At 40.9% G+C, this 18,835-nt stretch overlaps 1 protein-coding gene across 6 annotated transcripts in view; it reads left to right on the plus strand.

Annotated features, from left to right (window-relative positions):
• The first annotated feature begins 275 nt into the window (after positions 1-275).
• SERGEF (secretion regulating guanine nucleotide exchange factor) overlaps positions 276-18,835 on the plus strand; it is a 159,651-nt gene continuing 141,091 nt past the window's right edge. For all 6 annotated transcript variants that reach the window (XR_012586825.1, XM_074585800.1, XM_074585803.1 and 3 more), the window contains exons 1-8: positions 276-342; positions 2,287-2,425; positions 3,150-3,305; positions 4,463-4,557; positions 6,774-6,834; positions 7,618-7,731; positions 8,073-8,135; positions 9,462-9,620. Coding sequence is in view for 5 of the 6 variants with exons in the window: in XM_074585800.1 (XP_074441901.1) it covers positions 319-342; positions 2,287-2,425; positions 3,150-3,305; positions 4,463-4,557; positions 6,774-6,834; positions 7,618-7,731; positions 8,073-8,135; positions 9,462-9,620 (811 nt within the window). In the remaining variant the exon portion in view is untranslated. The remainder of the gene's footprint in view (positions 343-2,286; positions 2,426-3,149; positions 3,306-4,462; positions 4,558-6,773; positions 6,835-7,617; positions 7,732-8,072; positions 8,136-9,461; positions 9,621-18,835) is intronic.

The following is an 18,835-nucleotide window of genomic DNA, read 5'->3' on the forward strand; positions in this document are numbered from 1 at the left end:
CGGGGGGGGGTGGGGGTGGGTACAGGTACCGGCCGAGGGGGTGCCATTAGGGCGGTAGCTGTTCGCCACAGCCGCCCCCCAAACGCTCCCGAGGGCTTTGTGGGGCTTAAATGGTGTCCCCCGCCCTTCCCGCCCCTGAAGGAACTCGTCAAGCGAAGCCTTGATAACGCTGCCGCCCTGTAGTACCGGCTTCCCTCGCCGCAGAGCCCTGGGCCGCGGCGGTTCGGGTGAGGCGGGGCTCTGTCGGAGCCCGCCTCCGTCCCGCCTCTTCCTCCCCGGCCTGCGGCGCGGCGGGAAGGGCGAGGGGCCGCCGGCACCATGGAGACCCTGCTCTTCGCGTGGGTAAGCGGGCGCTGGGCAGGGTGCGGTGAGGGGGGCTGGAGGGAGCGCGGGGGCTCCTTCTGCCACGTGGACGCGAAATGGCGGCTCTGCCCGCGGAGCATCGCGGCCCTCAGGGGGCGACGGGCTGGGCACGGAGCCTAGGTGCTCGCCCTCCCTTGGGCTGCTGCCAGACTCGGGGGGTCCAACGTTCTCCCTCCCCCCCGCCCCCCCCCCAGAAAAAGAACACTGTAGTAAAGTTGTGGTGCTTCGTCCTCATGGCAGTTCAGCGGCTCTTTGCCGCTTCGCGAGGAAGCCGGGAAGCCGAAGACTTGCAGCTGAAGACCGCAGCTTCCCCCCGCCGAGGGGTGTCCCACCGGGGCTGTGCTGCGTCGTGTCCCGGTCCCGTGTGCCCGGGGCGTCGCTCACCCCCAGGCGAAAGGAGGTGGCGTGGCGACCTGCTGCCACCGCCGAGGCGAGGGGGACGGGTGGAGGCGCGAGTCACTGCAAGTGTGTGGCCTGGGGTGAAATCCTGAGCTCTTCCGAGAGAAATAAGACTTTTTTTTTTTTTTTTTTTTTTTTTTTTTTTTGGTGGTTGTTAATCAGAAGCGTGATTTTACCTGATGAGCAAAAGGGGTCTAAGAGCCGCTAAATGGGTGTCTCTTTTCCGTGTGAGCTCGTTTTGCTCTGCGGTAGCCGTGTTTGGCAATAACCCGTCAGTCTTGGAAGGGTAAATGAAGACAGGTACGTGAGTGCTAGGACGGACACTTGTGTGCGGCTTGCGGTTCCTCAGGCACCTGTTTTTCTTCCTCACCTTTTCTCAGTCTGCCTGGTTTTGAAGACTTGAAAATTCATTGCAAAGTCAAAGGCTAAAAGGAGAGCTTGTGACAAGCCTTCTAAAACGAATCATGTCTGTTAAGTAGTAGCATGCTCTAAAACTGTCTGCCAGTAGTAGTGGCAGTGAGACAACAACTTGATCTGCCTGTTGAGCTCGAATCCTGACATCTCATCCACCCGTTAACCATGGTCTGAGGCGAGCAGCCAGATACTTTTGTTTGAAATGTCGGTGTTTCTGTAGGTACACAGTGTTTATAGGTACAAAGTATTTATTGCTAAATGTGTCCTTTTAAAACACACCAGGTGCTGCATTGGGGGTGGCAAATAGAGAACAGAAAGGCTCACCACCTCACAGGTGAGGAAGGGGAGGACCCCCCCCGGGGGTCAGCAGCTGTGGGCAATGTGGGTGTTGAGTGTTGCCTGTTACTGCAGTGTGTGGGGAAAGTGGGCTTTCCCAGTGGGCTGGGAAAGTTACTGAATACACCTTCGTGAATGAAGGTTGCTCTTCAAACTGTTGGGCACTTACTTAATAGAGCTTAAATTGGCTAAGAAATTCTGTGTTACCCTGTTATCAGGGGTTGCTTTTTATAATTGGTTTAGTGGTTATAATTTTTTACTTATAAACTTATAATTGGTGTATTTTCATTTTGACTGCTTTAAGTTAAAAGACTTAGCTAATGAGGGATAAGTGTTTCTGTTTCACTTGTTTAGGTTCCAGAATAAGGTAGCATGTCTTTCTGATCTCGTTATGGAGGTGGACTGATGAGTGGGGATCGTTAGCATTAAAATTAAACAGGTGGTAATCATCCTGATGATGATGCTTTCTTCCTTTGTAACTGTTAGCCTGCAGTTAAAGTCTTTTCAGGATATATTCTGGTACATTTCGTCAAATACTGGGGTTGCAAAGGCAGCCTTAATGACAGCAAATTTAGGACAGTCCTGGTCTTAATTCTGGGGTTCCTGTGTGACAGCAGTAAGAATGAAGACTACCATTTGGGATTTTTCAGGAGCAAATACTGGCAGGTTAACCTGTGACATGTCCTTGATAAGCTTGTTTGTTTTTAGGAGCAGATGTGTATTTCTTCTTATTAATTTTTTTAAAAAGTGTTATTTTTCTCTGTGCATTTGAAGGGTGCAAACAGCTATGGACAACTCGGTCTTGGTCATAAAGAGGATGTGCTGGTACCTCAGTCACTGAAAGATGTTTCCTGCAAAAGTCAAGACATTAAAAGCATTACTGGAGGAGGGGGACATTCTGCAGTTATCACTGGTAAAAACATTGCACTTGCAAGGAGTGTATGACTTCTAAACACTTCCCCCCCCCCGTTTCCGTGTTGATTTGGTGCTGCCACCTGTCTGTGGCTTCTGTTTCTGAGCAAGTACCAGTTCTTAGTTGCAAAACAGGTTTCTCCCATGCCAATTACCTCAGTATTTTGGGGAAGTTAGGGAAATTCCTGTTTTGCTTATCTTCTGTGGTTACCTTTTGTCTATGTGAGGACTGTTTCTTAACCTGTTTCATATAACATCCTTTCATATAAAGCAGTCAGTTTTTTTGTATAGAGGATGGCGGGGCTGGGAGGGAGGAGTCAAGAGGGAGGTTATTCAATCTTGAGAAGTTTTAAGGTAAGGAGCAGAAGATAACATCTGGCCTTTGAATGGTTCTGTGTATGCCATAGCTAATTATGGGAAAGAAGGGATAGAGACAGATGTGAACAGGAAAAACTTCATCATGGATCTTAGTGAGAGGTGCTGGTATTAACCATATGGATTGTCTCTCTTAACAAACCCAACTCTCTATAGCTGTTCTTTCTCAGAGGTGTTTCCGATGCATCAGAAATAACTGTTTTGCTTTCTTTTTGCTTGATTGCAGTACCTAAAATGACACATAATCACTGTCGTTATTTGTCACAGGATCTCATGGCATGTACGCGTGTCTCTTCAGTCTGTGAGGTGGAGCGTGATTTCTTTTTTGTTGTTTTGTTTTTTTCTTTCAGGTGCAGGAGAACTCTTTGTCTGTGGCCATAACAAAGATGGGCAGTTGGGACTGAATCACGCAGAGGATGTACTGCATTTTACTTTGTGCACTACCTTGTCCGGCTTTTGTGTAAAACAAGTTGCCTGTGGCTGGGATTTTACAATCATATTAGTAGGTAAATCTGTCTCTGTAAGAGCTGGAGAAATATGTTGACATAGAGAACATGCTGAAAGTTCCACATTGCTGCTGTTTGTGCAATGCACAGGCACTCACAGATTTGGACAGGCTAGGGAGTTGGGTGGAGAGGAACCTCGTGAAGGTCAACAAGGGCAAGTGTAGGGTCCTGCACCTAGGGAGGAATAACCCCATGCACCACTACAGGTTAGGGGTTGAGCTGCTGGAAAGCAACTCTGCAGAGAGGGACCTGGGAGTCCTGGTGGAGAACAAGTTGACCATGAGGCAGCAAGGTGCCCTTGTGGCCAAGAAGGCCAAGGGTATCCTGGGGCGCATTATGAAAAGCATGGCCAGCAGGTTGAGGGCGGTCATCCTCTCCCTCTACTCTGTCCTGGTGAGGCTGCATCTGGAATACTGTGTCCAGTTCTGGGCCCCTCAGTTCAAGACAGACAAGGAACTACTGGAGAGAGTCCAGTGGAGGGCTCCAAAGATGATGAAGGGACTGGAGGATCTCTCTCCAGAGGAAAGGCTGAGAGACCTGGGTCTGTTCAGCCTGGAGAAGAGAAGACTGAGAGGGGATCTCATCGATGCTTATAAATATCTAAAGGGCGGGTGTCAAGAGGATGGGGCCAGGTTCTTTTCAGTGGTGCCCAGTGCCAGGACAAGGGGCAATGGGCACAGACTGTAACGCAGGAAATCTGTCTGACCATGAGGAAAAATTTCTTTACTGTGAGGGTGCCAGAGCCCTGGAACAGGCTGCCCAGGGAGGTTGTGGAGTCTCCTTCTCTGGAGATATTCGAAACCTGCCTGGATGCGTTCCTGTTAAACCTGCTCTAGGTGAACCTGCTTTGGCAGGTGGGTTGGCCTCTAGGTGATCTCCAAAGGTCCCTTTGACCCCCCCTACCATTTTGTGATTAAGCTGCTTGCCTTGCAAACTAAATTACTCCATGTTCCTTCTATCCCAGTGAACTTCAGGCCTTTACTGAACATGATGTGTAAGACCAGAACAGAAGCCTATAGCCTCAGGGACTTTGGAATGGGACACCTTAGGTCCTTTTTTGAGCTACTTGGTTGTGATATTTTTACTTGTTGGAATATTACAGTGCTTTGCTTTTGCTCACAGATTTACTGATCGGGCTCTAACGCTTCATTTTGCAGGGTCTGGCCTAGTTCTGTCCTGTGGGTCTAACTCTTTCGGACAATTAGGACTTCCTCAAGTATCAAGTCCGTGCTTGATTCCACAAAAGATTGAGGTAAAGATTTAAAAGGAATTGTGCTTCAGAGCTCTGTACCTTATTGCTCCCAGCAACTTACAAGGGTTGTCTAACCTCAGTGGGCTTTAAGCCAGGCTTTTCAACTGCTTTTTATAGAGTCTGTCTGTTACAGTAAACTTACAAAGCAAAGCACCAAACATCGTTGTTGACCCAGAAACAAGAAACTAAGACTGCTTTCCTTGTTGTATAAAGTTGCTCACTTCTAACAGAAAGTTGCCTCTTTCACAGGGATTGTAACATTTCATAATGTATTTTGATAACATCTGCAGAAGGAGTCTGATGCTTAGATAATTTGAAGTGATACTAAAGGTAGTGAAACTGTGCAAATTTACTCCCACTGAAATTTTGCCTTAAGTTTGCAAAATACTAGATAAGTTATGCTACCTGAAGGGTGTGTGCCTTCATTTTACTTTGTTGAAAGTTTTTGCTTAACAGCTCAAAGCAAAACTAAATGAGACAACAATAAACCATCCCTGTAAAAAACAAACTGCATGACTGAGTTCAGTGAGGTTAGCTACGCCAATTCTTTTGATCTGTTGCTCTTGGGCTTCTTGTTCAGCAGTTCTGTTTTTTAAGTACATGTTGTTCTTTTAAAGTGTATTTGTAACTGTCACAGTTTCTTCCCCCCAGGTGAGGACTGTAGTATTATTTCTTGTCTGTAAAAACAGTTAGATAAAAATAAGCTTTGTCACCCCCAAAATAATAGAAATGTCAGTGTGTGTAGATACAGGAAAAGTAGACTTGACAGAATAAACTTTATCACTTTTGACATTAAGATGGTTTTTACTTTTGCATTTAAAGGAACTGACAAGTACATTGTCTTCTTTCTTATCTGACCTCCAGTATTTAGCACACAATATCAACTCCCAAGGAAACAGGATGGAAAGTTAGATAATAATTTCTCTGTTGTTGAATATCCTCAATTGTTGATGCTAAATGCTGGACTCTGACAGTATAGCTCATGTTGTTCCTATAAGTCACATGGAAGTCTATGGTCATACTTGTAGGTGAAGCACTGCTGAGTGTGAGTAGGAGCTCGGAACGTAGCCTCAAATTAATTGCTTTAAAACGTTTTCAATAGTAGGTACTGAGACTTCTGTAATATCTGAAAAGCTTTCATGTTGTTGGCTATAAGCCTAACCGTTTAAATAAATTTCTCACGAGAATTCTAATTAATCTCTAATTTACACTATAGTTTCTTATTTGGAGAACGGTAATGAAACTCTTGTCCATCCGCATGACCTCTCATGTCTCATGAAAGCAATAACTTCAGAGCAGAAGGGATTCTCAGACAAGAAGTTTAGCCTTGTGGTTTTGCTTTTTTTTAATGTAGGAGAGGAACTCAAGAAGGTAACCCTTAGCGAAGGGGGGTTAACTCGTCTGATGTTTCTGTATCCTTGACGTTTCCTCGGAGTATCATTCCAGCCTTTAAAATGGTAGTATTGACAGTGCTAATCTGAATCTGTGGCCTCCCTGACCATGTGGACTATTCAATTGCCTGGAATATTTTCTCTTTTGGCTTGTATCCTGTTAAATGCTTGGACTTGATGCCATCTATTTTAAATAGTGTTACATCTGTGAGAAGAATAATAAATTTGCAGAGTACCTGGAAATGGAGAAGTGCCAGAATTGAAGTACCTTATGCAAACTTAAGTCACTCGTTTTATGCATGTGTGACTTGATACAGCCTTCTTTTGCATGATTATTTTGGGCAACCTTCAGTGGTGTAGGTGGTACTATCAACTGTATTGTTTGTGATCAGAGGACTTGGTAAGACTGAACAGCTTGGTAGAACTTATTACTGCTTGTCACTGGTATTTGCTGTGGAGGTTTTGATGTAATTGTTGAGGAACACTGAGTTAAAATTAAGAAATAATCATATCCATGTCACCAAGAAGGTTCCTTTTTCATGAGGATATTGGCTGTTGCTTTTTACTTATTGCCACAAAGCTGTACATCCAGTTGCTTTGATTGATTTTTTTTTTTTTTTTTTTGTTCTTTGAGATGTTCCCACTAATTTTTGTTGGCCAAAATTTACTTCCTTTGTGATACAAAATGTTGATATGCGTTGTGACATGCAGGCTGGAATTGCAATAACTGTTTTCATACTGTTCCACTTCTGTTTGGCGTATTTTGCTTTTAGAGGCACTAAATGCAAAAAGCAACTAAAATATATTTTTCTTTCACTTGAGTAGTCACTCAAAGAGAAGGTGGTGGATGTTGCTGCAGGACTGAGACATGCCCTTGCTGCCACAGGTAAATATGTCATCATTCTTATATAATTTCAGTAACAAATGAAATGGATTTTTAATGGCTTGGAGTGTGGTGGGGGAAGAAGAAGAAATGTGTTTTAGCTTCTATTTGTTTGATTATTATTTTTTTTTACAATTAAGGTACAACAAACTACACATGCTCTTCTATTTTGGTTTAATTTTGCATGAACTTTAGTATGGATTCCAGGTAGTGGGGTCTAGCTGAAGATGCAGAGGAGATGCTTGGAAGAAGAGTGGGATCTCTGGTCCCTGTATGAATATTGTGAATTAAGCTTCACAGCTCTGTGTTCAGTGGACATCTTGATTCAGCGCTAGATCAAGTGTCTGAAAGGTCCTGAAAGGAGAAGACAAGTGACTTTACTCTTAGTGGACTGACTGGGTTGCATACACCAGTTAGCATGAAGAGAAGGAAAGGGTGGAGAAATTGCAATGAACTTATAGTAATAAATTGTGTCCATTCCGGAGGCGCTACAGCTATGGGACTTCTCTTACTCAATATAGGCCTCAGAGAGCTGAGTCAGGTTGCTTAGTATCTTCTTAGTTTTCTTACCTGTATAAATGAGACTATAGCTTTTTGTTGCTTGATGACTTCACCAGTGTTATCTGTATGATTATGAAGTATGTGTTTGGCATAAAGGTCTTTTAAAGTATAATTAGAATCAGTGAAAATAAAATGAATGTACAGTTAAAACTAATTAATGAGTTAAGTGATTTTGCTGGTGGTTGATGTGTTTTAATCTCTTCTATCTGTGTTTACTCTGGAAAGAGAGTGGTTCAGTGTTTCAGTGGGGAACTGGCATGGCGTCTCGGGCAAAGCGTGCAAACCAAGGAAAAACTCTCCACCTGTTCTTGACAGCAAAGGAGCCCTGTGAAGTAACAGGTAATCCAGAAATCAAATTCTCTTGTAAAGGTGGATGGAGCAGAAATAGAAGCTGGAGTGACATGGAGCATCCTTTTATTAGTATTGGTATTATATATATACCAAGTATTATAATACTTGGTATTATAAACATTTAGTGGAGTATCTGAAGGATAGAATGAGCGTACAAGGTCATAATCTACAGGGGGGAAATGAGTGAGTCTGCAGTGTCTATGGCCCAAAAGTAGAAGCCTTTGTATAAAATTCATCATTATCTTGTTACACTTGATACATCTCTGTTTTATGTCTGTGCATGAAATGATACCTGCTGTACAAATTTTATGAGACTAACTTTTCTTTAGGCCTGGAAGATGTAAAGGTGAAGAGGGTTGCTGCAAGCTCCTATCACTCGGTGTCGCTCACAGGTAGGCCTTGGGCATAGAAGTGAAAGTCCGTGGCTCAGTCTGTAAAGATTTTTGTGCTTTGGAAATGCTTGTCAGCTTTGGTTAGACTGGTAAAATTTGATCTGGCCTTGTTAGTGCTGGTTAATTGTTTTGTAGTAGTTTTAGATTCTGAGAACTTTTGGTTTTTTTAAGAGCTAGATTCATGTTTTGAATTCTCTGAATTCCGTGTGTTTTTTCTTGGTGTTAGGTGTGACTTAGCCCTTATGAGTAAGTAAGGGTCTGGGCTCTTTGCTTAGTGGTCAGAAACTCTGAAAGGATTTGCGGAAGCACACGGTTGGGTAAGTCTCTGGAGCTGCAGCATGATGCTGCATTGGATAACTGGATGGGTCCATGCTGGAACCAGTGCAACCTTTTGTCCATGGAGAAAGTGTGTGTTAGGTGGTTGTCCCAAGAAAGACTGCTGTGGCTGTCCTGCTTCTGCTATGTGAGCTAATGCCTCGGCATGGGGCTGTGCTGTGCAGGAATGTGAGGTGGTCTGAAGCTGTCTTAGGTGGCTCTCATATCACAGTGTGCAGATCTGTGTGAGGTAATGCAAGAGCACGAGGCTTATTTAAAGTAGTAGGAAGTTGCTTTAATCACTTAGGCACTTCCATAATGTCTGCCATTTGTTCTTTGATCTTTAGACAGTGCTCCTCTGCTGGGGTATTAAGTATCTGGTGATAGAAGTCTAATAAGGATTATTTTTTTTTTTTTATGGCAGACTGGGAGAAGGGGAAACAGAATAGCTTTTTGTGCTGTAATCTTACATTTTTGAAGTGTGGAAAATATATTGAACCTTATGAAGACAAGCCTTTGCCAAACTTTATAGGAACAGGTCCTTAGCAAATATGCAGCCATCTGGTACCTCTGTCATTAAATGGAGCACTGGAGTATTTGCTTATGCAGATCTGCAGAGATTTAGTTGTATGGGGGGATGTTACCAGATGTAAATCGTGTAGAATTCTGAGATGCAAAGTGTGTGTGTGATTAGTGAAGAAGAACTATAAGGACAAACAGAATCTACTTTAGCTAATTAGCACTCTGTATTTAGAGAGTGAACAGATTATTCAGTCTGTAGCTCTTGTAGAGGCTGGGAGACTGTAATGCAGAGCAGGAGCAGCTGGCCAGGTTACTAGTTACAGTGTCCATGTGTGTGGTAAAGAATAGTCACTAAGAGTGTACAGTGAAAACACAAATTGAATGAAACATTGTTCTTTCCTCAGCGTCACTGAGTTGAGACAGCCTGTATCTGGTAGTGTTCTATGTTTATCACTTTCAACAAATTTTACTTCTGTCTGTTGATTGTAGATGAAGGACACCTGTATGTCTGGGGTAGCAACAAGCATGGGCAGCTAGTGAGCAAAGAGATCTTTCTTGCTGAGCCCAAGAAGATTGAGACTCAATTTTTCTCCTATGAAAAGATTGGAGCAGTTTGGAGTGGCTGGACCCACTTGGTGGCACAAACAGGTAGGATATCTAAAAAGTAGTAACATATGGCACCAAATCAGTAAATTGTCTTTATTGCATGCAAACAATGTTCTTCCTTACTGATACTGGTTGCTTGCAGAGTTTTGGAATTTCACCTGAGCAGTAGTTGTCTCTTGATAAGGACAGACATTCTTTGGCTTCTGTCCCTGAAGTAATATTGTGCTTATAGATCAGAGGGACTAGCATCATCATAAATGCAGTAACACCTGCATGTACACACCAGATGCACTGTCCCTGCATCATCAGGTTACTGGTATATCAGAATATATATATATGAGCTTCTAAAGGTCATTCTGTTGGGTGAGTTATGACATCTTCTTTGGAGGGAAAAGAATTTCGTGGAAAACTTGCTTCAGCAAATAGAGAGGTAGGAAAATATGGCTGCAGCTTCCAAGATATGTGACTATATTTCACAGGATGATATGGACAAAACTCTCATTCAGGGCACAGGAATTAGGGAAGGGGGAAGATAATCCTGAGCAAGTGTCTGTCTGAAAGGCAGAGGGCATAGATATGTACCGTTCCCAGGTTACCTGAGCATTAGCTGAGGATCTTAAGAACTGGCATAGCTGAGAACCCTCTGCTTCTGCCATCTCATTTGAGAAGGCATGGTCTCATTGCAGTAAGTGAAATAAATTACATGGTTTTGCACAACTGTACTAACCTTTCTGTACTTCAAGAGTGACCCTAAGTTTTTATGATGCTTTTCTTTAGTAAAGTGTTTTAAGGACAATAAAATCATACGTTCAGAAGAGTGTCAATAAACTAAAATAAGCTGGCTTGTATGTGTGTTATTTGTGGTCAAACCCAGAAAATAATTAGAAAAGCTTGGTTAAAAGAGGCATCATTAGGCTTTAAGAACATCCCCTGAAGATGAAATGAAAGAATATTTTACGTTGAAGCTGTACCTTCCTGGGAACCTTTCCAGTAAGGACAGTGTGAAAGCTTGCCATGTGCAGAGGGCTGTAGGGTTAGATTCTCTCCTAGGAAGAGAGAAGAGGAAGGTTATGTAGCAATGACATTAATGTGTAAAACTGTGGTTGGTCTGATGAAGGTCATTGAATGCATTTGTATTGTTGCTCTGTTGTGAAATGCAAAGGCAGGAGCGAAAGGCAGATGAGATGGAAAAGACAGACAGACATCTGAAACTATTTTGTGGTGGTCGTGTAAACAGTCTATGCTATTTGCTTCCCCTGTTGCACACTGCGTGCTGTGATAGTTAAGACTAACGGGGATGAAGGTCTTCCATATAACTCTGACTGTTCTGTTTGTTCTATAAGCAGGGGTAGCATACGTGCATTTCTGCTTTTGCTTTGTATAAACTGCCAGGTAATGAAATGAAGAGCAGATGAAAGCGTTTTTCCTAGGGTCACATTGGAGGTTGAAGAGCCTGTTGGTCTGTCAGGCTGCAACCTGTTTGTTAGGGTAACTGCAGAGGGGGCCACAGATCTGTTACTGATATTTACTGGGTTCTGTAATTATACGTACTGGTTCAAGGAGCGCTTAGCCTTCAGCATGGGTATTTTTATTTAAATGGAGTTCTTACATGCCCAAAGGTCAGCATGTGCTTAAGCGTTCTATTAAATTGGTGCTGTAAATCATGAAACAGTCATTCAGTAATGTCCCTTGCTCTGTAAAAAAAAAAAAAAAAAAAAAAAAAGTGTCTGTTTTAATTACCATATACTGTGAACTCTCGGTGCTAGAATTTGGAGGGATGTGTTGCATGACTAGAAAAACAAATTGGTTAAGCGTTCTCTTTCATAACATTCATTGTTTGACATCAAAGTACAAGAGAAATGTCGTGTAAAAAAATCCACATTACTCTAGCTGCTCTCTTAGCTAGCTAAAAGAAATGTTTGAACTCTGATTTTTAGAGGATGCTGTACTGAAAATTTCAGAGCTGTAATCAATGCTACACATTGCTTGAAACTTTTCAGGTGGAGTAAAGGAATTTATCTCAATGTGTATTTCTTGAATAAAGTGCTTAGTGTCATTCCCACTGTAACAGAAACGGTAGAAAAAATACATTCGTCAGAATAACCTAATTTTTGAAAAGAGGGTCTTGACAACATGGTTTGCCTTGCTTCACTATTTCTTAAAAATGCATGCCCCCTAGGTAAAACTTACTCAAAGTTTTAGTAACTTTAATGTTTCACTTAATTGATACTTATCCATGGCCATTACAGAAGTGAAGTGAATATTTTAGTAGGTGTTTTTAAGATGGAAAAAAAGTATGTCGAGTGACTAGCAGGGATATTTTTTTTTGTGAATGTTTGAAAGGAACTTAAATAGGTTGACTTTTTACATCTGCATTAGAAAACTGGCCAAGCCATGCAGTGGCATAAGTTATTGCTGAAACTGAATTTTTTGTATTTAGAATTTTAAATCTCTTTGAAAGTCAATGGACCTGAACCTAAATCATCCAGAATTAGATTTTCAATGGCCTTTGGCAGCCTCTAGATACCAATCAGAATCTCCTGGGATTTTCAAGGGTTGCTCAACTATTAGGCATAATGTGAGCTAAGCACTTAACTGTTTCTGAAAAATCACTCACTGCCCGTGATTAAACTTGCAGTTAAGTAACTGAAAAATGCGGCCTAGTTGAAAACTTTTCACTGCATTTAGTTCTTCCTCCTTTATTTTTACCTCCTTCTAGCAAAGGAGGAAATGCTGCTTCAGTTTCCTGGTGCTGAAGCCACATAAACCAGTGGTCTCCAAACTTTATTGATTGTGCACCACTATCAGTAAAATTTTTTGAGCATGCACCCCCAATACATGTATACTTATTTATTTATAAATTATAGACATGTACTACTGTAATATATTATGCAAACTATAAAACATGCACAATAGAAATTTAAAAAAGGATGAGATAAGATGAAATAAACACTACTTAGAATATTATTTTATTAACTAAATTAAAACCATTAATAATTTATTAATAAATTAAAATATTAACATATTTATTATTTTCTTACTGCTCTCCAGTGGATTCTCTTGTGCACCCCCCTGAGCCGCATGCGCTCCACTTTGGAGACCACTGATATAAACAATTCCTGCTCACTTTACTCTGGAGAGTTCCGCAATTACTGGAAAGGAAGCAAAATAGAGTGATTTTTGAACATGGGAAAATGGAAATAGGAGATGTTGTAGTATGATGCTTGTCTCTGTTCATTGTGGAAGGTAAGAACACACTTTGGAAAGACATTGCAGTGTATAGGGATTTTGCTGCATGAAAGAATGGATAAGGTTTTTTCTAATTAATAGTCTCAGTATGATGCAAAATTTAGTAGTTTAACATTTATATTACTATATCTAAAGTCTAGCGTTGTGTTTTCCACAGAAGGCAGTGGAATTTTAACAAGCCATTACATATATTAAGAGTTCTGTTTGGATCTTTTTTCCCAGAACATTAATTCTGGTCAGAGTAGTAATAATAAAACATTCATAATTGCAGCTGTCTTGACAGTAAATTAAAACTTTTCTTATTGGAAAGACACAGGAAGAAACTGGGTGGATAAAAGCTGGACACTCTGTTCATGCATAGATTCACAAATTCTGCCATTTCAAAATGACATTGTGGTCTTTATCTGCCAGATGAGCAGTGCTTGACTGCAGACCTAATGGAACACTGAAAAGTAAATGAGACAGTGATGCTGTTAAAAGCAACCTTCTGGAGGAATAGTGGGCAGTTTTGTGGATGCAGTGGTTTGACACTTTTAAAGTGAGTCCAAGCAAGTTACCAACTTTCTTATCAGAAAAGAAGGAACACAGCATAAATATTTTTTCTTTATTAGGCTTTTCCTCTTAATATAAACTAGCCTATTTTAAAAGACTTGCTTTGTTTTTCCTTCATAGTAGTGGCAAAATTTTGCATTGTAACCTAATGCAAAACGCGCAACTTTTTTTTTTTTTTCATTTCTTCCTCATTGTCCTTAGAAGTGATTTTAATTGCTCCTGAAATGACTTTAATACCCACATCTCTTTACATATGTTATATTCTACCTCATTCAGCAACTGTGTTTGAAATCCTGTTTCCTGTCATTTCTCTTGAGAGTTTGGTCAAGTCTCATTTTATTTGCCATTGTTTCTATCATAAAGCAGTTCAGACTCAGGAAGTTAATTCTTGAGAAATGAATTGCTTGACTTAAGGACATTAAGGAATGTTTTCATAGGATGTTGTCTTTCATCCTCACCCTTAGCTGATCTACATCAGCTCCAATTCTTTATTCTTTTTAATCACAGAGGTGTCTTTTGGACTATTTCTGTTGTACACAATCCTACTGTAAAATAGCTCACAAAATCCTTCAAGACAGACAACTGCTTCTTTTTCTGCCTTGATTACGGATTCCTACAGAAGAGAGACAAACAATTAGGCTTTGCAGAACCACTAGTACTCCTTCAAAATAAGTTATATTATTCTCCTACTAGTGATGGTCCCAGTTGATGATGGTTGGTCCAAAAAGATTAAGGTCGAGAGACCCTGATTGCTTTTTGATCTGGTCTCTGATGAGATATGAACTTGTTAGTGTCTTTGGTTTAGTTATTATTTTCTGCATGGATGCTTGTATCTGCTGACTTTCAGGCATGCTTTTCAATTATGACAGGGCAGTACTGTTATTGCTCTATGTGAAGGACAGACCAAATGCATTCTTCTGGCCTTGGACTCCAAGTGCAAGTGTTACTCTTCAGGCAACTGCTCTGTGAAATGGCTCGTTTCCTTTCCAGCATTCTGCTTAGTGGCACAAGGAGCACCACTGCAGTATAGGTGATAATGTTTTTGAATCATAACGAGCAGCTGTCCTGCATTGGTCTGCTTAACAATGTCAACTTTAATTTGCGGTCCTTCTCAAGTTGATGCAAACCCTTTGAGGATAACTGCTGAAAGAGAGGTTATTGCTTAGATCATTTAAAAGAGAGCGAAGTTGTGGCCTATAACGCTGAAGATGTAAATTAGGCTACTTTAGGAAATGATAGAACCGAACTGACTTGAAGGTAAACCTAAATATAGCAAGAGAAGCCTTTTAAAGACTTCGAGGTGAATCATCAACTTCAGTTCAAAACAAGTTATTTTCTTTTTAACTGGGATGTCTAATAAATAAGCTTTCTTAATCTGGTCTATTATCTAAGTATTCTCCTGAATACATTCACCAATCTATTTTTCATGTGCTGTCACATGAAATTATGCCTTGTTTGAGCTCAAATAAAGAATTCCAAACTCTTTCACCCAGAAGGAGTTACCTTAAAAATGCAGTTAAAATAGTATTTATGCTGCCTCTGCAAAACTGCCTACAGCTAAAAAGACTTGGAAGAACAAAATGCCTTGACATAGTCTGAATGATAGTCTGAATTCTCATTCCAAATGTGCATCTGAATTTGTGCATCTCTGAACATCCCTTGATGTCATGTCATTTAGGCCATAAAACCACTCTGAACTTGTCCGGCATGTTAGTGACCTACATGGTAAAACAGAACCCGTCTCCTGTTTTTCTGAAGCAAATGAAAATGTGTCCCTCCAAACACTGAGAGCAGAACGAAGGGAATATTTCTAATTAGCTGACGTGAAAAGGAGGCTTCCTGCTGTAATTGCACTTGTACGTGCTTTCTCTGATGCCAGTCACTAGGTAAAACTATGAGGCTTTGCCGGTAAGTGATGCGGTAGATGTGGTGTACCTGCAGGGAGGTGAAGTGGGAGGATGTTGCTCCCTGGCACCAAGCACTGCTGTTTCAGCCCACTAGAGGTCCTTTCCAGTTCTCTTTTGAACCAAGACTCGTCAGCCTTCCTCATAGTGGAAAGCATACTTCCTTGCCTTGAATTTTTCAGCAGCTTGCTAGGACAGCAAATACTGATTTTATTTTATTTATTTTATTTTTTACTTTTTAAATTTTATTATTTTTTAATGCTTGTCTGTGATACCAATAAGGTGCCTGTTTTATGGGGACTCTCCTCTTTTTAGCCACTCTAGCTGACAGTCAAACAGTTTGAAACCGGAGCCCCTGCCATTCTTTTTAATGTGAGGTAGCTGTATTTCATTTAGTAGGATGCTGGGTTTTGGGAAAACAGGTAAAATACTAGAAATTAGCTACATCAAAAACTGCAAATTGATAGGATTCACCAAAACCCTTTGGAGCAGAACCTGCAAAAACCTCCTCCTTACAATGCTGTAGCTTGATGTGATGGCGCAATGGGAGCTTGTGCTTCATAGCTTTCCTGTTACTTTTCCTTGCTGTCATGATAAATACTGTCATTGTTGTGCACTATAACAGAAAGCAACAAAGAATGTCAGTTGAAGATGCATAGATTTTAAAGCAGAAATGACTGCCACAGGGGAGATCATACGAGCTTGTTCCAAAGCATGCTGTTGAATTCCACATGTATGCCCCAGTGTTAAGCCCAGTAATTTTTGCTTGACAGAAATGTAACCTCTAGAAATCATTCACCTGATGGTAGGTTTTTTTTCCTTTTTTTTGTAAAATATGCTGGGTTGCAGATCCACCACTGTAGTCACCTGGTTTGCACTTACACTGGGATGGGTAGGCCGGTGTTCTTTTGGCTTGGGTCTAAGCAGATCTGGCAGGTCTGCTGGGATACTTTGAGAGAGTGGAAGATTTGCCTCTGCTGTTGATAGTTTGCTTGCAGAAAAATGGCAAAGTGAACAAGAGAGACAAAGTGAAGGCTGAGCTGAGACCTTGAATGGAATCTAACAGGAAAATATTGCCAGCATTAAGCCCTTGTGGCACTTTATGTATTTGTTCTAGGGCTTTTTTAGGAGCACGTACAGGATCCAAGTGGGAAGGTCTATTAAGTATCAAAATCACTCAAGTTATAATGAGTAGAATATAACTTTGGACCCTGAAAATGGTGAAGCTTAAGAGAGAATAAGTAGATCATGAAATAAATTCTTAGTGCATACATTACATGTGATTTCAGTTGTCTTTGCTTTCTGAGTTTACGCTGACGATATGGTTGGTTTACAACATACACATCTCGCAATCTGACCAATACTGTAACTTTTGGTTACGTTAAAAAAGAAGACTTTAGATGCATCTGGTTTTGGCTGGCAGATGTTAAAACTTCAGGGCCTATCTTGGAGGTCCTGCATTTGATTATAAAGGGTAGAGCATGGAAGGGGGAGAGAAAGAAATGTACAAGCTTGAGGACAAAAATTCAGAAATTAAAGCTCTGCAGAAATTAATATGTGGGAAATTTAGTGTGCAATAGCAGGATTGAAGATTCTAGAATCATATGGAAATTGCCTTATTTTCTGTGTTGTCTTCAAAGTTGGTTCTTTGTTCCATCGCACATCCATCCCTCATTGCTATTTCAACTTCCATGATAATGATTTTTAGCCAAGTTTGTGCAAGCCACTGAAGCGGGGGGTGATGGAAACTGTGTGGTATGTTACTCAGGAACTCTGTTCCGGTCTGGCAGGCTGCTGGGGGACAGGGAATACACTAGCCTTTCCAAGTTTGGGGGTGAAATTTGTGGCAAGTTTGCACCCTGTGGATACTCTGAAAATTGAAAGATGTTTAGGAGAGCACATCTGTAAAGAAAAAATGAGCATTCACTTGACATTGTATGGATATGTGTTAGATTTTACAGGTATAGAATCAGTGTTTAAGTCAGTTCAAGGTGTTTAACATAGCTTAATCTTATATGTGTTGAGTTCACATTCTGAGTTGATTTATTTTATATTTTTTCCATGCGGATGCATAGGTAAGTAAATATTTAAGCTCTGCAAAATACTTGTGTATAATTATAAAGTGTTCTAGAAATTTATGGCAATTTGCTATTTATTTTCTATGAATACATCAACGTGGAGAGTTGATTTTTTTTAAAGTAATTTATATGAAAGGAAGCTTTTCTTTTATGAGAAAGTTACTTTCCAGTCATGAGTCATCTGTTAATGCAAAAACTTTTGAGGAAGACACAGTAAAGGTAATGAACTGGTGCACACTCATTTTTATTTGTTCTCAAACACTACAGTTTGGGCAGCGCTGTGATAGCTTTTTCTTCCTGTTTGAGGAGGGAATGTCCTCACTAGAAAGAGCTCCTCTATAGGTTAATTCTGTCCTTTTGAGGGCTTTGAAGGCAGATATTCATATTCCTCACATGGTCTTAAACTTTCTTTTGGTAATCCAGAATTCTGTTCCAATGAGATTGGTTTCTGTTGTTGCAATTTGGTCATCAGTCTGCTTTGCCTACAGGAACAATTGTTTTGAATCCTTTTTACTCTTTGCTGATGGGAACAAACCTTGATTTTCCCCCACTGTGAGTTGAGAAAATTCCATGGCATCAGTCTTTTATAGGTGCCTACGAAAAATGGCCAAGAATGAAAAGCATTAGTAACTTATGGAAGCACAGTTTTCCTATTCCTGGCATCACATTTCATACCTTTTGTTCAAGCATGGCCTGGTCTGTATGTCTGTGGCCCCAACTTTGAGAGTTTTGTGAGGCCAGTTGTATACAGATTCGGCCAGTCCTCAGGAAGGAACCTTCAGCAGAAGGGAAAATTCTTGTAAAGATTAATTTTGGAAATGTGCAGTTCTGAAGTTGGGGTACAGCACCCTCCTTTCCTCAATATTTAGCAAAGTTTAACCTTCTTGCCTTCAGCAAGGTACAGTTAAATCCATTGTCTCCTCTGCGATCTTGTGCTATTTGGGCTGCATGGATTAAACATCTTCATTTTAATTGAGGGACCTTGTAGAATATGCTGTGCTTTACTTTGGCAGTTGAGACTGAGGTTGAGCAGGTATTTGGGCCTGGAGAAAATGTTAGTAATATCTTTGTACCATGGACGTTGAAGTTGGGTGTGTTTTCACATGAGTAGATCTCCTTGCTTCACTTGTTTTGTACCTTATTTTGTTCATGGGATCAGGGAGATGGTCATTCTGGTAGACTAAATCAAGAATAAACTGTAGTAGAATACAGAGGAGAATAAAAACCAAGGAAATGCAGAAAACCTGAGCTAGTGACCAGAAGAGCCCTATTCCTCAGTGACTTATGAAGTTTATCATGTTGGCGTCTGTTCCCAGGGTTTTGATGGGAATTCTTTACTCAAGCAGCAAGAAACTGAAATTTACAGTCAGTTTATTTATGGAAGGTTTCTGCTAATGAGACTTAAGCAACCAAATCCTAAACAACTTCTCTTTGGGGAGAATGGGAGGGTGAAATCTTGCCAGGGCCACTATAG

Source organism: Larus michahellis, chromosome 4 (genome assembly GCF_964199755.1).
Source record: "Larus michahellis chromosome 4, bLarMic1.1, whole genome shotgun sequence".
NCBI classification, from domain to species: domain Eukaryota; kingdom Metazoa; phylum Chordata; class Aves; order Charadriiformes; family Laridae; genus Larus; species Larus michahellis.